This window comes from Beta vulgaris, chromosome 3, assembly GCF_026745355.1.
Source record: "Beta vulgaris subsp. vulgaris cultivar EL10 chromosome 3, EL10.2, whole genome shotgun sequence".
Classification (NCBI taxonomy): Eukaryota; Viridiplantae; Streptophyta; class Magnoliopsida; order Caryophyllales; family Amaranthaceae; genus Beta; species Beta vulgaris.
Window position 1 is genome coordinate 8825741 of NC_079204.1, and position 24595 is coordinate 8850335.

Here is a 24595-nt window from a genome sequence, read left to right on the forward strand (position 1 = left end):
AGTCCAGCAAGGATCCATCTGATTATGTGAAATCTGAATGTCACAAACTCACAACTCACAACTCACAACTCACAAGTCACACGGTCACACTCACACCTCACAATTCACAAATCACAATAATAAGAAAAGAAAACGCGAACATATATTGCGCGCCATTGTCCTTTTCCATAATCTCAAGTCCTGAAATTCAATTCAAAATTCTTCTCACATTCAGCAAACACACCCATAAACATAAAGTGATAAAACGGTCACTCTACTCCTCCATCCTCTCTCTACTCCTCAGTCTCCATTCTCATCAACAATTTTGCAGCAGGAAATGCGAACTCAATTTCTTACTACCGACTACTTCACCACCAACCAAACCCTAACATTTCTTCGCCTCCCTCTCTCTCATCATCCTTCTCCTCCCAATTCTCTCTCATCCTCCGATGAACTTCTTCGTTGCTGCACTGATTCGTCCGCCATTGCCGTTTCTCTCCAACTTCAAAACCTTCCTTTCGAAGATGCTCTCTCTAAGTTCTACTCCGATGTTCTACCTCACACAATCGACGCTTGTTCTGGCGATTTTCCTATCACCGAATTTCAAATTTCGGAGGTTAATTTTGAATTTTAACTTTTTCTCGTCAATTTTTGTGTTTTACGTCTTTGACTTTACCGTTGAAAAATAGGTTTACAGTGTTAATTTAGAGTTTGTATTATTTCGAATTGATTAACGGACGTGAGATAGTATGTCTGCTTTAATTTCGGAGGCTGTATTGATATTCTTGAAGTTCTAAGCTCTGTTTTGGTGGATTTAGGGTTTTTAATGATTTGTTCGTGTTTCTGGAATTGATTCTTCTTTTGAGGGGAGTGTATCTGGAATTGAGTGTGGAGTTGAAAGTGGTGCAATTGTCAGTGATAGAGATGAAGTTGTGCGGCAAAAAGTTGTAATGTTCAATTGGAATTCGGATCGATTTGCTTTACGGATGATCTCCTGTTACTTCCTTTCTACTGATCATTTATGAATAACATGAATTTGCTCTTATAGTGAGAAGTAAGCTTTGGGAGAAGACATGGCAGTTGGTAATGAAAGATACATATAACTTTTAACTTATAATGTGTTCGGAAAAACTATTCTATATAGATGAGACTTGTCAGCTGTAATGTTGAATTTCTGTCTTAAGATCTCTTATCTTGTGTTCACTTTCAGTTTTACAGCACATATGATTGATGCCTTGTTATTAAGGCAATTCGCCTCGTAAGAGTGAAGTTTAAACAATTCAGTGTCAAGTATCAGCTATGTCATGTCAAAATAAAAAGCATATCACCTACATGTATGAACCTAAGTTCACTTCATGCAGTCTCAAAGAGCCAGTCATTAGCATCTTGTTACATAAATGCTAGGTTGTGATTTTGTCCAAAAGTCATTTGTGGGCTGGTGGCTGTATTTGCAGGAACTTTTGTGTCGCTGAAGTAGATTTCATGCTTGGTTATGCGTATTTTGTCCATAAACATTTTTTTTCTGGTCATGCTCATATCTGGCTCTGACTGAGCTAGTAGGCATGATAATTATTGTTTACATTTTCCCTCGGTAACAATTTTTTCTAAAAACTGTAGAGTATAAATTGAGTTTAAGAGACATTCACAAATACTTTCTTATGCCTCATTGTTCTTCTTTGCAGGAAGATGCAGTTCCATGCTCTGAGGAAAAGGAAGCTCAAAGCTGTCCATCTTTTCATCCTGAAACATTAGAGAATCAATTTGCAGAGGTATAGCCAAAGGGATGGTAATTTGTTTCAGCCTTAATGTCTGCTTAGTTGTCCAAGTCTCACCTATGCTGGCTACTATCTAATAGGGGAGAAGTGAGGACACTATTGGTGATAAGCGTGACAAGGAGGCTGTGATTATCCAGTTTGAAACACCAGAAATGACCCAATATCTGGTAAAATAGCTGAAGTTTTACATTTGAGAAAGGAAATAGAAAATTATGAGTCGTCTGATTTTGAATTAGCTAATTCATGACTAATGAACGTTGTGTTGCTTTTGACAGGAAAATGTATGCATGCCTGAGAAAGATGAAGTTCAATTACTGTCAGAATTGCAAGACTGTAATGATGATATGGTATACTGGCTTAGCTTATTTATTGCTGTTTACACCTGCTGTGTTGAATATGTATGACACATCACATAACTTTGATTGCTGTGGGACTTCTATATGCTAATGGTGACGGACAGACCTACTGAGTAAAAAATTGTCTTCATATTAGTCTATTAGCTTGGTGTTGCTGACAAATTAATTTCGTTTACCAACTGATAAGTCGTACCCCCCCTCAAACCCAAGTTATTTGCAACAGTTTTCTTTTTTGGATGTCCCACTTTAACTGCCTCATACCTTTTATAGTTTTATTGATAGGCTTAACTGTAGCTTTCTCTAAAGCTAGCCCCCCAGGGTTCCTCTCACTTTTTTTTTTTGTCTACTTCCTATTTTCCTTGAAAATCACGTACAACTTAAATGCTGCAAGTAATTTGGGAAGGAGGGCGTATTAGCTCGAGCATAACTACAGCATGAGTAATTGGCATTGACAAGTAAGGAGTTGCTGAAGCCTAAACAAATGTTTCTCTGAAATTTAACCTTACTCACAATTATGTTGTCTTTAGAAGGCAAGCAACTGCAAGAATCTTTTATGGTAACTAATAAGCTAAGGAGTCCAGAGACGCGGTTAAGAAAAAATCAATGAGAGCATGGTAATGTTTGAATATTAGATCAGTGTAGTGGAGTACATCTAGGAGCAAAGGAAGAAAAAGTCACTCAGCCAGTTGGATCCTAAGCTGTGTTTGTTTCTTGGAGGAAGAATAACTGCTTAAAATACAATGGGTAACTAGGGCACGCTGTCAAAGCATGTTGGAGCTAATGGTCTTGCTTACCTCATCAAACCTTGTTTATGATGCATGTGAAAGGTCATGTTGAGTTGAAATTTGGCAACTGAACTGTTTATCAGTTGATGCAAATTTAGACTTCAAGAGATTCTTCAGTGATGTAATTTTCCATCCTTATCTGCATCTAAATCATAATGCATGGGGAATTTCTGATCAAATGTCTTTGTGATTAAGTAGTTGATGATTCTGCAAAGCAATTAAGTTCTAGTTTCTATACATTTATTTATTCTATTGATTGATACTTGCAGGAAATGCTCAACCGTCTGTGTACAGATCGATATGATCTTGATATTAATGATCCTGTGAACTCGGTTGATGTTATGTGTGTAGACTATGATATGACACTAAAGCTTCACATACCGGATGAAGTTGATCTCTTGCCAAACAATATTCGTCTCTGTAGCACCACACCACCTTTTCTTGAAATAGAAGAGATTGCACCAGAAGAATTTGCATGCCTTCGGTTGGAAGACGAATGGGACTCTCTGTTTGGATCCTGTGAAGAACAAAATTCTGCTCATAGTATTGACCTGGAACTTTGTTGCCAAGATATGCTTGTCTCTGTGGAAATCGATATTTTGGAGCATATTTCTGATAGTCACTCATCAAAGCTGTCCCTTGAATTTTGGTTTACAAGCCTGAATATGGATCAAGATATTAATCTCCTACAACTTATAGATACTCCTTTTAGAGAGAAAAACACTGAATTGGTGGATGCTTGCCCTATTCCCTTTGCCGATGCATTGTTGTATGAGGAAGTTAGGATGCTTGATCTGGACTCCTATGACATTTTTGAGGCACATGCCACTTGGCAAACAACTGAAGAAACCGACCTGTGCAATATGCTTCACGACATGCCCTTAGAAAGTTTTGATGAACTGGTCGTTAATTGCGAGCTAGCAATTATTGATGGCACTTTCACATCACTGCCTGTCCCCGATCTCATAGATGATGAGAAGATCTGGTCATTACATGTAATTTTTGATAAAATTTTCACTGAACTTGAACCAGTTCCCCTGTCCACCTCGGATGAAATTTATTTGGATTGGCATGTTTTGGGAAGGGATGAATGCAATGGGGATATAAATGCTGCTATTGAGAAGGTGTTCAATGATATTGAAGATTATACAATGGTTTCTAACGTGAAATTTTATGATGACAGCATGCTAGTGCTTGACCTTCTTTTATTAGATGGTCCTTCAGATGGACTAAATACAAGAGAGAACAAGGTAACGATGCCTTCTGGAGTGAGCTCTACAGTAAAATATCAGAATGATAAAGTCACATCAGTGAAGACACCAGAAGAGGACTGCCAAATCATAGAAATAAAAAATCTTACAGATGCTGAAATTGAGAAGTTTGTATCCAGCAAGTTGTCTGATGATGATTGTCAAATCATAGAGACTGAAGGAATATGTGATGATGATATTCATAAATTAGTTTCATCTGTTGAGTCGATACCTCAGTTCAATGATCTAGATTTTTTCTTAAATCCCAAAAAAGCTACTGCTGGTATGAGAAGTGGTCAGAAAGTCACGCCACTAGATGCTAAATCTATGCTCTGCAGGGGTCCTCACAAGAAAGCAACATCCCCTTCATGCAGCATTCATATGCAGCAGTCTGATATACGATTGCATATGGTTATCTTGCCTGCTAATATCAACGTCCTTGTTGATAAACTTCACCAAAGTTATCTGGAAATTCTTAGGGATGATTTAAAACTGAGCAAGACCGAATTCCCCAAATTAAGTTTTAGTGATATGAACTTGCTCAAACTTTCAGAAGAGAAGCTCATGGATCACCTGAACAGATTGTCACTGCATAAATCTTTTAGTGGTGATGTGGATGACAATACTTTGAATTTTGTCACCTTGTGTGCTATCAAACGAATGACGTGGTGCCTATGTTTTTGTGGTATCTACAGCCTCCATCTCTTTGTTTACAAACTGTTTCAGAGACTGGGTTCTCTTAAACCAAGATTAAGCTTTCTTCATTCCTTGATTGAGGATGCTTATTGGGTTGTAGATAAAGATGTAACCAAGTCTCATCCGTCACTTGCCACTATCAAGGAAATTTTGCTACAAAATGATAATAGAAAAAGGAGAGTATTGATTATAGCTCAGCAAGCTCTATGGGAACCACTGAAGAGGCTGTTGGCTTCCGTGGACATACTATTTGCTGAATTAGATCTCTCCATGCATGATAATCAGCCAGATCACTTGCAGACAACATGTTTGTTGGTGCCACATGAGTAAGTTGTTTTTTTTTGTTTTAACAAGTGTAGGTTTGTTTAGGAAAATAATTCTGTTTTCATTTGGTGATCTTGATCCGTGAAAATTCAACACCTATATTAGGAGCAAAAATAGAACACTTGGTCCGCTTTGCTAGTTGCTTGGAGATCTCTCTCTCTCTCTTTGTTTATTTCACACTCATTCACACACACAGACACTCACGCACTCATACACATTCATGCATGCGCTCGTGTACAGAAACAAATTGCTTCTGTTATCAAGAAATTTTGGAGAGCATTGATTAGTGATTACTTCAGGTGGTAGAACTGTAAGCATTCTAGATCTGGTTAGCACATTATTCCTTAATATGTGGAGGATTATTCTGTGGGAGGAGCCCCATTTTTGACGTAGTAAGTTCTCGGTTGACTTTTGCGTTTGATCTTTTGCTTGATCTTGCACTTGTTTCTGTTTACCTCTTACAAAGATTACGCATGACATTTAATCAATTAATATTGCTTTGTTGGCAAATTGCTTACAATAGTTTAGCATGTAACCTTTGCTTCTTTATTGTCTAGGTATATATCTCCATCAATCCTAGTGCAAGAATTTGAAGTTATCGTGGAGTATGGAGGTCCAAGTGGGTTTTCCAAAGTGTCAACTCTTTACCATGAGTACATTGGCTCTAAAAAACTACATTTTTTGAAGGTTGAGCTGGATGACGTTGCCAAAGCACTCTGTGAAGGTGTCATTGTCACTTCAAATGATAGAGATACAATTGTGAGTCGACCGATCACTCTCATGATCTTTTCTCCTTTGGTGAATGCTGATTTAGTTTGACTTTTTAATATTTTATGCTTTCGAGTCAAGTGTATACTTCTTGATCGTACTCGGCAGTCTTGTACTCTTGCAATCTATCCAGCTGAGGTCAAGGCTAAAAGTTAAGAACTCAAGTCATAGTCGAGGAAATTATATGGGATCTATCCCTAGAAAACCTAGATTGGGCCAAGCCCAACTCATCAGTCACCCTCCAATCTACATTGCAATGCAACTTGTGAGGACTGAGGCCAATTTTTTTTAACCCTTCTAATTCTTATGGTTCCTTTTAGACTTCAATCTTATTCTGCTTGAGCTCTCAGCTTTTTGGGCTGTTACATTGACTCTCAGGTAGGTTTTAAAAAATACATATTCATTCATTTGATTGTTGGCTGGATGATTTCTGTAGGCATTTGTTGGTTTCAGAAACATCTTTCAACTCTTCTGTAGAACTAAAAATTCAAGCTATTAAGTTTCTGAGTCCTATAAGCTTGTGCCAATGCTTTGCAATTAATATCTCTTAGTAAGCTGACTGGCTGTATTGTTACTCTTAACAACCAGAAATTGGAAGAGCTATTGAATTTTGGACCTATCAAGGGGAAAGGCAATAAGATATCTCCCGAAGCTTCAAGTGGTACAAATACATTCGATATGCCTATACATGTTTCTAGCACAGCTCAAGAATTTAAACCACAAAAGCGCTGTGAATTATCTTTCCCAGATATGATCATTATCGTGAACACTCAAAATGTTGATAAGGAGATGATAATCTCTCGGAGGAGCACATACCAGAAGATCTTAACTATAGAGAAGAGAGGAGTACAAGTTGTAGAGAGGGATCTAATTCTGCCTGTTGATATAATAATCAATTCTACTATGTGCATAGTATGGTATGACTGCAAAAATATTGGAAAGAAAGCCAGTTCTCAAGATGAGGGCGCTTCAAGCGTTCCTCTCTGCATGGAGAATATAGCAGCAAATGTACTGACGTCTCTTAGTTTTGCATTCACTACCTGCATTCTGGTAACTTTCTTGACTTATCCTGCATTATTCTGGATTTTCTTTGTTTAAAATTCGATTATATATTATAGTGTGAACTGGGAATAGAGGGGAGACTTTTTTTTCATTAGTGGGCATGGTCAAGCTGCTTTGATTTATATATTCTGCTATGTTGTTGTCGTCTCTTTTTCTAGCATGCAGCTTTCGTCTGCACGACGTATGCAGCTTTTGTTCATAGTGTAGTATTCTTGGTCTTATTTACTTGTTTATTTCTCATAGCATGAAGTCATTTGGTGGACTTGTTTCTAGGTTCGGGTGTCTTTGTTACTTCATCATAGAGGTTGCTTTCTGACCTCTTCTGACATAAAATGAATGCATCGTACTGTATGTGAATAAACCCCTAGACAATTGTTTTGAAAAGTAGGACTGCGTTATTGTTCTTTGGTTCAAGTCAATTAAGGTTGTTTCGTGTATTTCCTTCATGCTTTGCGCCTTTACGCTTAGCTTGCTAGATATCGCAGCTCTGAATTATAACCTCTTCTTTTGTGTTTTTTTTAAAAGATATTTGAGGGAGACATCAACTTCCTTAGTCCTGTAATGGAATCAGCAGATGAACTGTATGCAGCAGCAGCTAGTCTTGGCACTTATTTACAGATCTTCTGTTCCAATTCATTTGAACTGACAGAAGAAATTATATTGAATTACATTGGGCATTCAGGGAACATGTATAAAGGGTTACTTTCTCGAGTTCCTGAATCAGAGACACTCGCTGAATCATTCCTCACTATGTTCCCTTCTATTAATCCACTCTCAGCACATGCAATTATCACTAGTGGATGCGTGCTCTTGGAGTTCCTTGAGTTGACAGCTGAAGGGAGGGTCCAAATACTTAGAAAATATCATGTACCTGATGAAAGTGTTAATCTTTTCTCTGCCTTGTGCAAATACGGAGAACGGGAAGAATCCAAGTCTGGAGTGACCGACTGTTCTTCCTCGGTATCTTCTCCTCCTGATTCAGGAAATTTTATTGGAAGAGTCAACTCAGAAAATAGAAAAAGAAAATTTGTTTCAGGTTCCTGTGATGCTATGTATGACTTCAGATGTTCAATACCATCCAACAACTATGTAGATGGTGGATTGATGGATCAGGGAGTGTTGAAGCCATCGAAATCAAAGGTCTCTGGAAGTCCTAGTAAATGTCTACAAGATAAGCTGCCCGACTTCATGTTGGATGATCAACTGTTTCGTAATGGAGATGCACCAGATACTACCATATATATGGATGCTTCTACACCATGGCATGAAACAAATATCACCAAGGCACCAAAAATTTCCCAAATGAAGGATGATTTTGTTAGATCTACCTTACTTGTGAATGATGGATTTTCCAGTCTACAGAAATCAGGTAGCACAGTTAAAAACTCACGAGAAGATAAATCAATGGACATTTTCAAGGATCTGCGTGAAGATTTTGCTGGTGAAGTTGTAGATATTTTCGACAGTTCTTTTTTTGATGGGGACTTTCAAGTAGATGGAACAACTGTGAAGTCCTCTCCAATGGTATCTAAGACTGTAAAAGATCATGCTCCCACATATCATAGGACTGCCAGAAGATTATCATTTAGTAGCAGCAGTGGTCCGGACATCCCAATGGCTGATGCGATGGATAAAAGTTGTGGGATAGAAGATAATGGACAGTTGAGGGCAGATAATTTTTTTAGTGGGGTAGAATATAACTGGAGCAACATAGACTTTGTTGCCCAAGAGCAACGTGAGGGGACTGGTAGAAGTATACTGGAAAAATCCATGCAAAATGCAAGTGACCAATTATCAGAAGGAAAGAATGTGCCTTCCTACGGGGAAACACCGCTCTCGAAAGCTATTCTTTCAGAGCAACTGCGACAAGGTTCACCTTGGACAATAGAGTTTCTGAACCGTATTAAGGAAAAGAGGAGGTTACGTCAGCAGAGCCAGCCATGTGCTTCTGTTCCACGCACTGGTTATCATGGGAAAGTCACAAAAGCGACAAAGAGAAGAAGCCCATCAATTCTTGAATATTACAAATACCAGAGTAACAGCACGCCTAGAAAGTTAGCTGAGCAGAAAAAGGACAAGAAGCATGCTCAGCTGCAAAATGAGAAGCCTTCAGGATTTTACCCAACTTGGACTCCAATTGACAAAAGAGCAAGACGGGTATGTTTTGTCGTATTAATGGCTTCTTTTTTTTGCTTCATTTTCCTCTTCTGAAAATCTAATTTCATGAATTGCAGAGTCTATCTTATGCAACAAATGGAACTGGAAGCCAAACTAAGCTTGTTTGGAGTGATAACACCACTTGTTGTCAGGACAGAAAATTTTCAGGTCGAGTATGAGATATCTGAAGAGTTGCTAATCATGACAGTGTGTTTAGGGAGCATCATACATTGATTGTAAGTAAAAGACTACAGGTTTGTCTTGAACCTTCTGTAATTAAATGAGATTTAGATAAACTACCTATTAATTAGATTAGGCATTGTTTGTGGAAAGGTTTATCCTAAATTTCAACAAACCAGAATTGTTTGCAAAAGTTCTACATACACGAGAGGATAGGAGCTACATTTCAGTGCTTCATCTGTAACTTGTTTGCATCTGCATCACCCTCGTACCAATATATCAGGTTTTTAATGCTCCAGCTAGATGTTTGACAAAGAGACCTAATCTTATTTGTTTAATATCTAACATTTGGAAAATGATCAATAGACTAGGAGTCTATAGGGGGAAAGTAATATTGACTATCTGCTTATGCATGTGATCTTAGTTTCTGTTTTTCGAAGAGTGCATGGTGGTATACATGCATGTCATGATTGACATCCAATACAATGTAAACTCATTAACGTTTGCAATGACTTTCAATCTGAATTTTTTGCAAAAGAATTTGTGCTATGCCTAAATTTTTCGCATTCATTAGGCAATAGTTACATGCTTGTCAGTTGTGTTATAGAGTAATTTTGATGTTACGTTCAACAATTGCAAGCACAGATCAATTTATTTCCATGATGATGCAAGTTTCTGAGAGTATTTTTTTTTCTTTGGCAAAAGCCTATCTTGATTTAATTTTTCCATAAATTATGTTAAGGAAAATTTGTCAATAAATACCATACTTTGGACACTCTTTGAAATAAATACATAGGCTGTCTAAAATTTGATATAAATACCAAGGGTCACTAATTTTTTTGGAATCATTACCACTTAACGGAATCTTGCAAAAGACATTAATTTTGCTCCGTTAGTGGCACATGAAATTACGATTTTACCCTTCCTCCACCATCATCACCGCCCTACCACATGCGACAACCATGCTTTCCACCGTTGCCACCACCATCACCCCTACTTACCCAAAACCACAACAGACTACAAAACCACCACCACCACCACCTCCACCCGCTCAAAGTCATCCCACCCCAACACCCTAACCAACTACAAAACTACCATCACCTCTACCTATCAAAAAATCAACCCACCCCACGATACTAACCAACTACAAAACCACCACACCCTCGTAATGGTGGTTAGGAGAGAGAAAAGGATCGCAAGGGTAGTGAGTTTCGTGGGGTTTTGGTGGTCGTGGTGGTGGAGGAGATTAATGGAAGGTAAGAAGGTAGTTTCACAGCATGCCACTAACGTAGCAAAATAACGGTTTTTCGAAAATCTATGAAGTAGTAGTGATTCCAAAAAGAAATAGCAGATGTTGCTATTTGTATAAAATTTCAAACAACCTAGGTATTTATTTTAAAGAAGTGCTCAAATGTGGTATTTATTAACAAAATTTCCTTATGTTAATAGGCTTATAAACTTTGAATATGCTTGCTGAAGATATGATAATCATGATAGGACCGGATATATAATCAAATACTAACTTAACTATTTCCAGCTGCCAGCTCCATTCACACAGGGTATGGCAGATATAGGATAGGCCTGATAGGGCATTGTATTTTTTGTTTGTTATTGGACAGTTTTTGGCTCTTCCAGGACACTTATTTACTTGATTATTTATCTGATTTCTAAGTGGGCCCAGAGGCATATAATAAACTTAATATTTGATAAAAGAATGTTAATAATGAAAGCGGTCTTGCTTCTTGGCACACTATCGTAATCATCATATCTGTTAATTGTTTTGATACACAGAGATGGGTGTTTCTTCTTCATCTTTTATCCTAAATTCTATCAGGTATTGAATAGTTACTTCTTTTGACCATTCCTCAAGTTGCGTATGGTCATTACAAGTTGTTGCCTTTCACCCTCAACCTCTGCAAACTTTAGGCTCACATCTGAATATTTCTCTTGCATTTCTCTTAGCTCATCTTCCATTGTTTTGTTCTTATCTTTCAGTAATGCCACCTCTGTTAGTAAATCACTGGCTTGAGAATCAGTGACTTTCTTCTCTGTGCATGTGTCTCTTCTGCACGAGAAATTTTCCAGCATAAGCAGAAGTTCCATGTCAACTAACAAGTAAAACAAAGTATGAATTAGAAAAGTTTGTGCTCTGCACCTTTCCCCTGATGTTTTGCTGGCTCCATTTTGCAGTGACTTGGCTGAAGTTGCTGACTGCTGTGATTTTTTCCCTGAATTTTTTCTATCTTCCACCTTGCTACCACTCTCAGGAGATATTCCACTGGATCTGACTGCCTGTAGATTGACAATATGTTTCTTAATTTTAGCTTCAAATGTATTATTAGTGATGCTACTCTTGTACTTGAAGGAGCACCATATCTTTTCATGGAAGAATATAAAGCCAAAGGCACAAAAATAGTAAAAACAAAACGAAAATGAAAAAAAAGCAAAGATACCATGGTACACGACTTTCTAGTCTTAGAACGACTTTCATTTGGGGGAGAATATGAAGAATGCTTTTGGGACTCTAAGCAAGGGATGGAGGTCTAATTGAATTTAGCAAAAGAACCAAATGCAAAAGTCATTGAACTCTTCGATAGGCTTGAGTCTCTGATGATCTAGTCGAGTCAAGTGGGTTGGAGACTGGATAACCCTGTAATTATATCTTATTGTTTGAACCTGAGCTTGTATATCCATTCTCAGTGTTGCAAGTCACTTAATGTAATAGTGTTAGCTTTGGATTAATGGAAGATACTGAGATTTGGAAAAACAGCCATCTATTGACTTACTAGCTTGAAAACTTGTAGATAGTACAGCCTCATACCTAAGGTTAACAGAGGACATGAGTCTCAGCATCTCAGGCATGGAAGTCATATGTTGATATGTGGTAATCAACTCTATTAATGTACATATCATGACGTGCACTTTTGCGTTATGGTATTTGCTTCTGTGATAAGTAATTTCTGGGGGCATGGAAAAGGAAAGGGCTTGCACTTATTTCTTGTTTATTTGTGAAGAAGAAAGTTATGCTACAGAATAACTCTGCGTCTTTTATTTCTCTCTTTTTATTATTTACAACAAACTCTAATGCAACACTTCATATTTATATAGCTGCAAGTAATGTGTTTTGAGCCTAAAATTTTGGGTTTAGTGAAGCTTTCTGGGAATCTTTCTTTTGTATTATAAGACACCTAAGTACCTGATACTTCCTTTGCAGAATGATGGTTGAGCTCTTTAACATGATCTTTTGTCGGAAGTTAAAACCAGTAGCACTATGGATTAGTAACCATTGCCTCTAAGAGGCTTCTGGCCGGGCAGGGAAAGAGGCCGGGGGGAGGGGATGCAGAATGACGGTAGAGTTCTCTAACATGATGTTTTGTCAGAACTCAAGTTTCGGTACCACTATGAATTGGTAACCCATTGCTTCTAAGAGGCTGGGGAGCAGGAGGGGGAGGGTTTCAGGTGTACACACAGCCTTACTCTTCCTAAAAGGTTTGTTTTCAGGACCCTAAATAAGACAGCTGTCACTATCAATGAGAAATAAAAGACAGTTCAGTGGACATCTGATGTAGTCCATTGTATGGTAACATGAAAACTTTGCGAATAAAGGCACTGGTAACTGGTAAGAGGTAATAGTGCTGCACTGGGATGTGTGATATCTTGATATCTAATAAATAAGGAACTAGGACATAAAAATATCACCTTGAGCTGCTTTATTTTCTCCTTAAGAGCCGATACATCCTTGGAGCTGCTATCCTTGAACTTCTCAAGATGTGCTATTTCATGATCTTTCTTCTGCAGATTTTCCTTCTGCCTGGTTACTTGCTTTTTGAGGTTCTCATTATCCAACTTTATATCAGACAATCGGGTTTTCAATTCATTGTGCTGAACTTGGAGTTTTTCCAATTGTAATTGTACGCCAGCCATAGCATCTTCCTTGTCTTTCGAGGATCTTAGGACTTTGAGCTCCTCTTGTGCTTGATTTATCTCTGTCCTCGCCATGGTATATTTTGTCTCTAGCTCTTCCCTGTCTGTCTTTGTTTCTTGAAAAGACTTCTTCGTCTCATCAAGTAGTGTCTTCATTTCTTCAATCTTGTTTGTGAAGTCATAATTGTCTTCTGTAAGCCTTTCTACTTCCATCCTAAGTGCTTGATTCTCATTTGACAAGGCTTCACATTTTTCCTCTACTTTCTTTCTGCTATACTTAAGCTCCACAGTCTCATCTTTGTGTGCAAGTACTAGTTGCGCAAGTTTGTTCTCTTTATCTTTTAATTCTGTTGAAAGCCTTCCCACTTCAGCTGTATATTGATCTTGTACTAACTGAAGTTCCTTGTTAGCTTTCTCAAGATGTTCTTCGAGAGTAGTTGTATGAAGGCGTAGCTCCCTAGCCTCAGCTTCTGCCTTTGCAGTCAAATCTTCATTTTCCTTGAACTTTGTTTCTAATTCTTCCGAAAGTTCTCGGAACTCCTCTTGTAGTCTCTGGGCTGCAGAAGCATTATCTAGTTTTGTCCTTCTCAAGGTGTCCTCTGCATGAAGGGCTCTTTGCTCGAGCTCATCTTTGGCATCAGTCATTTCTTTGAGCTCATCTTCAAATTCTACTTCCTGTTTTTCCAGTTCATACTTCAAATTGTTTACTTGCGTTTCAAGGTCGTGAATCACATCTGAAGATTCACAGAATTCTTCTGCTTGCTTCTGAATTACTTTCTCCAACCTTGCTATCTGACATTCAAGTTCTTCCACTTTCCGCATATTATGTGTGCACTCTCTTTCCTTTTTAATCAGCTCTAGTTGCTTCTGATTAAACTTTGAAGAGAGATCATCATTATCCTTTTTTGCAATCTCACAATCTTTAGAAAACTGTTTGATCTGCTTTTGAAGGGTTTTATTCTCTTCCACATGGTCTTCCAATTCACCTTGCAGGTTTTCGATCAGTTGTTGCAACAAATGTACTTCTTTAGAATCTCTGTTTGGGCTTGGAGCTTCTTCTACTTCTCTGTCACCAAACAGTTCAAATTCAGATTTTGGTTCCTGAAATCCTTCAGATGTTCTGTCGCTTTTCAATTTTTTGGTAAGATCAGCCAACTCAGTCTCTTTCTTACCTAACTTTTCTTCAAGGTCCCTCACCACAAGAATTAATTCTGAATTTGAATCTTGCGTCCTTCTTAGCTGTGAACGAAGAGCCCTATTCAAATCCTTTGTGTGGACTAGGCCTTCTTCAACTTCATTCTGGCGATGCCTCGATTTCTTACCCTCAGTTCTCGTTTCCTTTGGATGTTCAGTTCCATTTTCTCCATTTTGCTCTGACCTGATTTTTTCAGTTCCTCTTCTGAATGCATCTCTTTCCTCTTTTAGTCTAACCACTTTCCCTGATAATTCTTGTGCCCTTTTTGTTTCCTTCACAGCTTGCCTCCTTAATGACAGTAGCTCTATGTCAGTTACCTCTGCCTGTCTCTTCAAAGTAAAAATCTCTCTTTGGAGCTGTTCAACGAGACTCTTAGGAGGTTCTTGCTCTTGTTCTCTTAGAAAATTCTCATTAGTATCCTCCACGTAGTTGGTAATATCATCCTCTGAACTCCAATCGAGCGTTATGGGCACTCTTGTTTGATGTTCGTTGTCTGCAGGACTAGGGGTTCTAAATACAGGTTTGTTAGTGTAGGCTGATTGGTCACTGCTGGTCTCCTGATGTGCTCTACTTTCTTTCTGTTCAAATAAAGAATTTAAGGTGTTTCCATTCCTTGAGTTCCTTTCCTCATTGTCTAGAGAAGTTGTGTTGTAGTAGTCATCCTGCCATGTGAGAGAGTGATTAACTTGAGAAATGACATCAGGTGGTCTTGTAATTTCATTCTGGAAATTTTCTATCTTGGACTATGTCATAAAACGGATATTTAGACATCAGGTGACATACAAGTTGAAGATTAGTAGATCAAAGACTTTACTTTGTGGGCAACAAAATTCATGTCTCCTTCTGATTGATAGTTTCTGTCATGACTTTGGAAGCTGCCCTCATCGATATTTGATGCTCCAGTGTCTTCAATATCCATCTGAAGCTCCCTGAGAATAAAGTTAGATGTATATAATCATCTTTATCAAACTTTTGGCATGACAGAAGGCTGGCAGTGCAACACTTGATATGCTTTTGACATTACCTTTGATCATCAGCTCCTTGCATATTCTGAATCATGACCTGTTTTAAAGTAATTACCAATTAGAGTTGCCTTAGGATTACAATTGATCAGAAATATAATGCTGGGAGGCTGTATAATGTAGACGGTGCAAATATGGTGTATTCATCTTTAATTAGCAGAAATTCTAATCTTCTCTTCTAAACGTTAAAGCTAACTTACTTGTTCACTTCACTTTAGTCCTAAGCTTTCATCTTTGATATAAGCAATGACACTTAGAACTACCACATTACAGCAAAATTAGTTGCAAATAGGGCAACTTTATGCTTACTTGTCATATCGGCTGAGAACTTTATACTTATGCGAAATAGGGACAATGTTTTCACTCTTTATTTCTGTTTCTTTTCGAGTTAATCGGTCTGGGGAAGGACTGATCAGTTGAATGCTAAGCTAAATAAGGCACGAAATGTAGAGTACTCACATGTAAAATTGCTCCGGTGTTTGAGGACTTAATCGGCAAGGAGATTGTGGATGGTGTTGTTGCCTCGACATAGTCTGCAAGGTTAACAAAAACTTCTCCCAAGAAACCAGCTTTTGATGATCCCTGGCAATGTTCAACAGAAGAAGTTTTTAATGCAGATTGAAGAAAAAGCCACAAATGACAAGAACGCAGAATATTTTCCTACCGTGGAAATTATAAGCTGGTAAATTTTGTCGTGAAGCTTCCCTGTTTTTGTCTCCCTTGTGAATTTTACTGTTTCATATACTGGATTTTCCCATGTACAGATTCCATCTTGAACCGCAGCTTTTCCCAATCGAACTGTTGGTTGGCCAACATCCACTGGAACCAAAGATATCATAAGCTTTGATTTGGAACCTGGCACCTGAGAATGCAGAAGTAAAACAATCAATAATCCGGGTAAATCATATCTTGAAATCCCTCTATCTTTGATCACATTATATCTGTCGTTTGCAAGTGTAAAATCATAATATAAACTACTAATTGTTGATATTGTTCAACCATAGGAAGGGGGAAAAAAAATTGATGCACCAATGTTGTACAATTCTAATGTAATGTAATTTCCCAACTCGAGCCCGTTGAAATAACAGCACAAACAGTTCATAATTTGAAATCATATGCAAGAAAATTCTAGTGGACTGGAAATTTTTTCACTAATTTGACTTCCTTAAATTTTCTCGACGATTCACTTCGGGGTTAGATTGATACCTGAGTTGCTTGAAACTGTAACATGAACACAACTTTGATCTTTTCATGCCTCCATCTCCCCACTTTGAACATCTTGGACCCTGAATAACTCAATTTAGAATTCACTCAACGAATGAAGATCCTGCAATATTATGTTTCTAGTTGGTAATTCCTCTTGTGTTTAGTTGGTATAATATCCCCTTCTGTTTACTATTCTCGTACATTGGTAGTGAAGTTCTGATCTGAAGAGATGTAAAGGAACAGCGCAAATATGGTATTTAGAAAAGAATTTCAGAGATCTCTTTCTCAGTGAACTTCCTTCCTAAGCTACAAGTTTGAAAAATAATTGTTGTTTAGTGAACTACACAAGTACACAACTAGTATAACAAAATAGAAATTAGTTACAAGTTGTATATCTTTCTGTCTCCCCGTTTTTTCTTTGTTCACCTTTGGAGATCTAGCCTTTCAACTTTTGATATTTACATAATTACCCTTTCATTACATTGCTTGCAAAATGTGGTCCCACCCACCTAGGCCACTTCTTAAGTAGAATTAAGTCCTTGAGGTAAAAGTATTAATCCAAAATGTTAGGTAAAACCAAAGGAAACCAGTTACCATCAGGACAAGAATGGATATAGCTAAAGAAAGAAGCTTCTCTATCATTCTCTGATGAAAAGTTGGATGTTGGCTGTGAGAACAGCAGCTGGATATCACGTGAGTTCTGATGTTTATATAAAGTAGGCACGTGATGAGGAGCCTTCCTAGTTAGATTATAAATATCTTAAGTTAAATATAAAAAAATTAGTTCGATTCTCACAAATCTTACTTCAATAATTCATTATGGCATTTTATGCAGATGGTCTGTCTAGTCCATGTCTCAGTTTGCCTGTGGTTAGCATTTAATTATCACAATGCTGCGCTGTTCTTGGAGTACATTAAAAGATCATTTTGATGTATCCATCAAAAACCAGTATAGTAATTCAAAATTTACTATTCTCCTCTTTTCTAGAGGTTGGCAGAGGATGTCTATTATACACTACTAAATACTATTTGATGTTTGTAAGAGTTGCAAAGTGTTAAGATTATAACCCACACATGAATTAGGAATAGTTGTGCTATATTAAAAAATTAGAGAGCGAATGACTAATATATAGATTGGTGGGTTACTCTACCTATCAGCAATTGGTTTTAAGATGAAACCCATCCAACTTTGTATGTGATAACTTTCCGACGTAAGCTTGTCTACAGACTCAATAAAATGGTTTTTTTTTTTAACTTTTATTATAAAAACTATGGTGTTGCTCAAAAGTTTCATGTGAAGACGGTGGTGATCTGTTTATGCAAGATCGTGCCACCTTTGCAGCATTATGTGAAAGACATAAGCACTCAGTCCGTTGACGGAACTTTGATGGTTGAGAAAGCGAAAAATATGACTATATCAGATACTTCATTATCTTTAAGACAAAACAAGTAGTTAGCACTTTGTAGGCTGGTAGCACATGGTAACATGTCTGTCACACATTAGTGCCAGATCACTATTCAATTACAATTTCTTACAGCCTATTTGAACTAAAGGCCCACCAAGGCTTATCAAAGAGAGAAAGTCTTTAATTAGGTTGCTATTATCTGATTTTGTCTAGTATTTTCCCTGTCTGTGCCTTTATTTTGGAAAGTCACTGTAATATGGACACCTTTATGTAAGGATTTAAGGAGTATGAGATGACCTTACTTCCTCTCTAATACTCCGTCATTTTACTTTCTCATAAAGGGCAAGAAAGTTCTAAATAAAAATATCACATAGAGCAAGATCGCTCTCTTAGAGAATAGCATGGTGGATATTCTCTACTCTAGACTCGAACTCGAGGTTTTTTTAGTTTTCTCATTTTATAGAACGGTCCTCTTTCGACCCTTCAGTTGAATTTTTATTATATCCCTTATGTTGAGCTAACCACCTACTCAATTACATTATTAGGTTCAGGGCATTTAATGTATTTGTATATTAAATAACGACTTAAAATTATTCATCGGTAGATATTGGTCTTGATTTTAATAACATAGGTCTATAACTCGACTTCATTTTATAAACATTTACTTTTTGTACAATGTAGATTAATCAATAAAATATTTGATCCAAGGAAAATATAACGGGGTAGTATAGAAAAATTTGAAATTCAAAGAATCAACCTTCTAAAAGTGGCATAATTACTTGGGATTGTCCAAAGTTCAAATGTGGTCTAACGATGGATGAAGTAGTTTTCTTTCTTTTTTCTATTTAGGTAGTAATAGGCAATACTCAACAGGCACATTCAATCCTATTATGAGTACTAGAGCATGGATTATAACCAAAGTTAAAAGCAACTTTTCATGGTAAAGAGTAAGTTTTTCCGTGTGCAGTTGTCGACAGTAATTGCCTATACACACAACTACTAATAATGTTGTGTAGAATGTAGATGTAGTAGCTAGTAATTATGGTCCTCTTTTAGACTAAATCAACGATATCACAAAGCCATATTATCCATTAGTAATACAAAACATGGTCAATTGGCTCATAATTTGTCACTCTCCAAAGCCTATGTTCTATGATAATATGATGGGAGATGCAAAAGTTTATAGCTTTTTGTGCACTGAATCATACTCCACTCCACTAGTGTAGCAACATAAGCATATCTTCTTCCACTATCAACTGGTGCCCACACTCCTATTTTTTTTTCCCTTATTCATGCCTCATTTGAATTAAGAAACACCTTTTATTACTTAGATTTACACGTCCCCACTTACCAGAAATATGTTAGTGCTGACTTTAAGTAGTAACATCTGACAACGTGCTGGGAACGCAGCTATTTTATCAAGTATACAACTCTATCATTAAGTACATTTCTCTATGTAATTAAGACATTTTAGAACATGTTCACGACGTTCAAGGTGTAAGCTTTTAAGGGAATGTATCCCTTTTGTGCAGAGAAAGATGATTTTAGCACTTAATTGGTCTTTTAACCACTGCTCACTTGCATAAGAAGGAAGTGGGTTTGATAGAGTTGGGCCTTCTGCTATGCAAATAATATGGTTGTTGCTCATAAAAGATGATCGGAACTGTTGTTAATGATCATCTACAATGTGTTTGTCTTGCATTTGCCTTAATTCTTTTTCACTAAATTATTTGGTTTATTTAAGGTGAAGGAATATGATTTTTCTTAAATGCCCTTATCTTTGCTCCCTCTTTCTTATTCCTAAACAAGGGGAAATGTCTCTCTTATCTCATTTTCCCCGAGTGATCGAACTCTTGCATCCAATTACATTGTTTTATTTTTATTTTTTTAATAATAAAAAACTTGTTAATTTCTTCAAATAGAATTAACTCTTGATTTGATTTTATTTGAAGAATAATATTGAAGGGTATATCGTATATCTTTGCTCTTTTTAAAGTAGTTTTTGACATGGGAATGCAAGCTGCTTGCACCTTTGAGTAGGTATCAAGATATGCTTTTGTCAGCTTTAAACCTCACAAGAAGGTTTGAAAGTACCGAAAGGAAGACAGGGAGGGAGATGGTTTAATGTACATGTGTAATATCTCATCATTTGGGCCCAGCTAGATAATGTCTATCAAGTTGGGCTTTGGATCAGTTAAGGGAGGCTGATAGAAGCTTCAGTATGTCTGGACTGTGCTTGGAAAGTTGGGCCTCTCTTGCCACCCCATGGACAATTCATGCCTTTTTTTCTTAATCAATAATAAAAAAACAACAATGCCACATAAATAAAGGGATCAGTTTAATGGAACGGGCTCACAATAATATATTATACATTAAATTTCATATGATATAATCAGTTTTATACAGTCGTTTTTTTTTTTGTGTGATAAAGTCAGTTTGAATTCGCAATAATATATTGTGAACCGGTCCATTCAATATGTTTTCATATTGGAGAGCATGGTGATTATAATTTTTTTTAAAAAAATTAGTCTTTTACATCATCAGTCCCAATGTGATTCGTGCCTGAACACTTTCTCTTCCTCTCTGGCTCTCTTATATTTGATCCAATAATCTGGCGTGAGTATAGGGATGGCAATCCAATCCGAATCCGACCCTAGTCCGCTCCGATTCGAAGGAAAAAATCCGAGTTGACTCCGACAAAAAAGGAATCCGATTCCGACTCCGTTTAAAAAATCCAACTCCGTGTCGGAGGAGGGTCGGAGTCGGATCTCATATAATAATCCGACATCCGAATCCGACTCCGACTTTGAGTCCATCAATCCTTTTTTCTTATTTATGTAATGTATTATTTATGTATAATCTGACTTCGACTTTCAGCCAATTGTATTATATAGGTTTATCCCACAGAAAAAATGATTAAACAATTGGAAGAAAAATAAGTCGGATCAGGTTCGGAGTCGGATGTTCGGATTTTAAGTCGGATGTCCGGATTTTAAGTCGGGTCGGATCTCGGAGTTGGATGTTCGGATTTTAGGCCGGATTCGGATTTTCAAAGTCGGATCTCGGAATCGGAGTCGGACTCGGATTTAAAATCCGACTTTCTGTAGGGTCGGAGTCGGATTATGCATAATCCGGTCCAAGTCCGACCCGTTGCCATTCCTACGTGAGTACGTGACCCTGTCCTGATCACTTCCCGAATATGTCTCCAAAACAACATACTACTATATTAGATCAGCAGTAGCACATATTATTCTTAATATAGTAGATCACAATTCACAAACCCGAATATGTCTCCGAGACAAGATATAATTTGCAACAAACTCATTCAACATTTTAAGAAATCAAATGATTGTGGCAGGCACGTACGTCAAACAATCCATGCATGACTAATGGATGGAGTGCCAAAATAATCTGAGGGTAGATCTCACAGGTTCCAACTTCCAAGAGCAGGTGACATCTTTTTTATTTTATTTTTCCATAAAGAAAAAGAAAACCAATACATTTGTTTATTGTTTTGTGTTGGTTTACAGGTAACTCTAGCATCATCATCTTTTTCATTTAACCACGAAGGATAAGTTCATATTTTTATCCCAAGCGTGGAAAGATGATGTTGGTGTTAAGAGCAACTCCGCTGACATATGTGGCACATGCACTGGCAGTAGTGTGCGCGGTGATGGTGTTGGTTTGGTGCAGCAGCTTCAGAGGTGGATTGGCCTGGGAATCTCCCAATAAAAGTCTCATCTTCAACGTAAGCTCTTATGCACCTTTAAATTTGAGTTATTATATGTATTATTTTCCCTTCTAAATTTGAGCGCATTTTATTATGAGACCATACATGATATAATGTATGTCGTAGTTGGTACTTATTTTTATAGTGGTGAAGTATCACAAGATTGAGATTCAATTTGTACAAAATATTGTGAGACATCCTTAGCATCATCGTCCATTCACATGGTAATACTGTAATGTAGATATTTGATGATACAAGCATTATGGGACGCCACTTGCTTTCACTTAGAAGGACCTATTGAGCTATATGGTGGGTTAGACCCAATTTTTGTGCCCAAAAAAGGGGATACAAGGAAAAGAAGAGGGGGGAGGTCAAAAAGGAAACTTTGTTATGTAAGTTTGTGGAGCTGATATGGTAGATTTTATCAACCCATACAGTATTTGCTTATTTCTTTCAGGAAGTGTACTTATTGATTTGAGGCTGAAGAGTTGGGATATCGTTAACCTAAAGACTAAAGTCATCATAAATTCATAACTATATGCAATGCAGGTACCTAAAATAAAATCCTTAGCTTGTTCACTATTCGTCTATTCACGTATACAATTTCGTCTAGTTCACTCCTGACTCAATTCCTGACATAAATATTACTAGGATAAAGAATCTAAAAGTACTGTACAGACTTTGGCCCTGTCACTTAAAGTCTATAACACCATCATCCACAAGTTAATCTACTTCACAACATTATGTGAAAATTCTTTGTGAATTTTCATAATTAGCTGATCTCTCTGAATTTCGATGATAAATGTACAAAAATATGTTACCAACGCTATATGTTTATATGATAAAGCAAGCTTGATGATGACAATCATTAATCTGTATGGTGTTTGATACTTCTATTTCTGACAGATTCATCCGGTGCTGATGTTGATTGGTTTCATCATAATTGGGGGTGAAGGTAATATCACTTAAGCTGATATTTTGATTGTTCACTAATGAATAAACATCCTTAGTTCTAATTATTATATGCTTGTTCAATTTAATGTAAAGTGCAGCAATTATAAGCTACAAATCTCTGCCCTTGAGGAAAGATGTAAAGAAAGTGATTCATCTAGTGCTGCATGCAATTGCATTAATTCTTGGAATTGTCGGTATTTGGGCTGCTTTCAAGTTCCACTATGAGAGCTCAATCCCCAACTTGTACAGCTTGCACTCTTGGCTCGGTATGGGCGTTATTGTTCTATATGGCCTCCAGGTAAATCCAGTCCAGTCTATATCGTCCCTGTTTAAACTGATAGTTCTCTTGCATGCTTGTAAAAATTCTCTTTGAAGATCAAAAGACTAAATGATCAATTCACGTTTAGTCATTGCTTATCGAAAAATGAATTGTTTATTACTACTATGAGCTTGCTGCGTTCCATTTAAGCTTTGTTTTGGTTAAAAGGATAACATTTCATGGAAATTTCACGGAATTTTGTTTGACAGTAAGATGATAAATGGAGGGAAGGAGAGGATGAAATTGAGGAACAACCATGAATAGAATTATTATTGTTTTGGTTTCCTGATCTTAGTGGCTCTGTATATTCCTGGGAATGATGTAAGATGCGTTTCTTTTTCTGCAGTGGATATACGGCTTAGGAGTATTCTTCTACCCTGGGGGATCTCCTCCAATGAGACGCGCTTTGCTTCCATGGCATGTGCTGATTGGGATGTTCGTGTATGTTTTAGCTGTTGCAAATGCAGCCATAGGGTTCTTGGAGAAGCTAACTTTCCTGGAGGCTGCAGGCCTTGAAAAATATGGTTCAGAGGCTTATCTTGTCAACTTCACTGCTATTGCCACTATCCTTTATGGTACCTTTGTTTTTCTAACAGTGTATGCTAAAAAAGATCAAGAGTGTGATGACGGTTTAAGTAGCTGAACTTGACAAAATAAAGTATCAATAAGGAAAATTTGTCAAACACTAAATTTGTCAAACACTACCTATTAATTTTCACTTGTCAAAAACAGCAACCTAATAAGAATTATCACAATTTTAATCTTTTATGGTTGTAATTTTTTGGATGTAATTACCTACATTAATATCTAGGAGTGGCTGAAGGATATCTCTTGAAAAATGTTATATATTTGATACTAAATTTTGTTTTGTTCGTCTACATAAAAGTACGTTAAGATCGTAGTACCTACCTAAGGTAATATCTTGGACATTAATTTTAGGCCTTGAACTTAACATGGATATATTATTGTTACATGCTATCCTAAAATCTCCAATTGTTGTCCAATCTTTTAACATATTTTTCAATCATACCCCCATTAGATTCACTCTGCCCCTCTAGCTCATCAAACATGCACCACCAAACATCCACTAGTAAACCACCATGACTAACACCACATCCACCTTTTGGCCACCCCTTGTCGGGCAGTATTGCCGATCTCTTCATACAAGAAAAATGCCTTCTTCGTTCACAACGTCAATCATAGTCAAGATGTCCCAAAAGGACGCCCATGCCATGATTGAAACATCCTAGAAGAACATCTTTGCCATGGTTGAAGTGTCTTTGCCATGAGTTGGTTGTCCTTTTAGGACACCCGTTTGGTTTGCCAGAGATAAAATAAAAATGGTTCCGGTGGGTTGCTACCATCCTGCAACTTTCAGGTGACCAAATTTCGGCAAACAAATGAAGTACAAATGGAGACGTTTGGAGATTTTAGGGCCACATTTAACTGCTCACTATTCTAAAAGTTTCGGCTAAGCAAATAATATAACTAGTAAATTTCGTGCTAG

At 37.2% G+C, this 24595-nt stretch overlaps 3 protein-coding genes across 5 annotated transcripts; 2 read left to right on the forward strand and 1 right to left on the reverse strand.

The window, feature by feature from the left end:
* Positions 1–131: 131 nt before the first annotated feature.
* LOC104884580 (hypothetical protein) lies at positions 132–16011 on the forward strand. The gene is made up of 10 exons (XM_057393556.1): positions 132–595; positions 1662–1748; positions 1835–1921; positions 2030–2101; positions 3165–5167; positions 5723–5924; positions 6522–6983; positions 7521–9152; positions 9230–9405; positions 15949–16011. The coding sequence occupies exons 1-9, from the start codon at positions 317–319 to the stop codon at positions 9329–9331; spliced, it is 4926 nt and encodes a 1641-aa protein (XP_057249539.1). The 5' UTR covers positions 132–316; the 3' UTR covers positions 9332–9405; positions 15949–16011.
* On the reverse strand, positions 11019–17192 carry LOC104884579 (uncharacterized). Of its 3 annotated transcripts, XM_010669256.4 has the most exons (8): positions 16680–17185; positions 16138–16335; positions 15933–16055; positions 15476–15513; positions 15266–15380; positions 13032–15113; positions 11488–11624; positions 11019–11397 (listed from the first exon to the last, which is right to left on the reverse strand). In XM_010669256.4, exons 1-8 carry the CDS (start codon positions 16749–16751, stop codon positions 11178–11180), a joined length of 2985 nt encoding a protein of 994 aa, XP_010667558.2. In that variant the 5' UTR covers positions 16752–17185; the 3' UTR covers positions 11019–11177. The 3 variants fall into 3 exon arrangements, with proteins under 3 accessions (XP_010667558.2, XP_048496114.1, XP_057249540.1); XM_048640157.2 differs by having other exon boundaries at positions 11019–11624; positions 16680–17192; XM_057393557.1 differs by lacking the exons at positions 16138–16335; positions 16680–17185 and having other exon boundaries at positions 11019–11624; positions 15266–15370; positions 15933–16032.
* On the forward strand, positions 16238–23960 carry LOC104884578 (transmembrane ascorbate ferrireductase 1). The gene is made up of 6 exons (XM_010669255.3): positions 16238–16370; positions 21444–21535; positions 21616–21833; positions 22722–22770; positions 22868–23067; positions 23435–23960. The coding sequence occupies exons 3-6, from the start codon at positions 21690–21692 to the stop codon at positions 23729–23731; spliced, it is 690 nt and encodes a 229-aa protein (XP_010667557.2). The 5' UTR covers positions 16238–16370; positions 21444–21535; positions 21616–21689; the 3' UTR covers positions 23732–23960.
* The last annotated feature ends 635 nt before the right edge of the window (positions 23961–24595 follow it).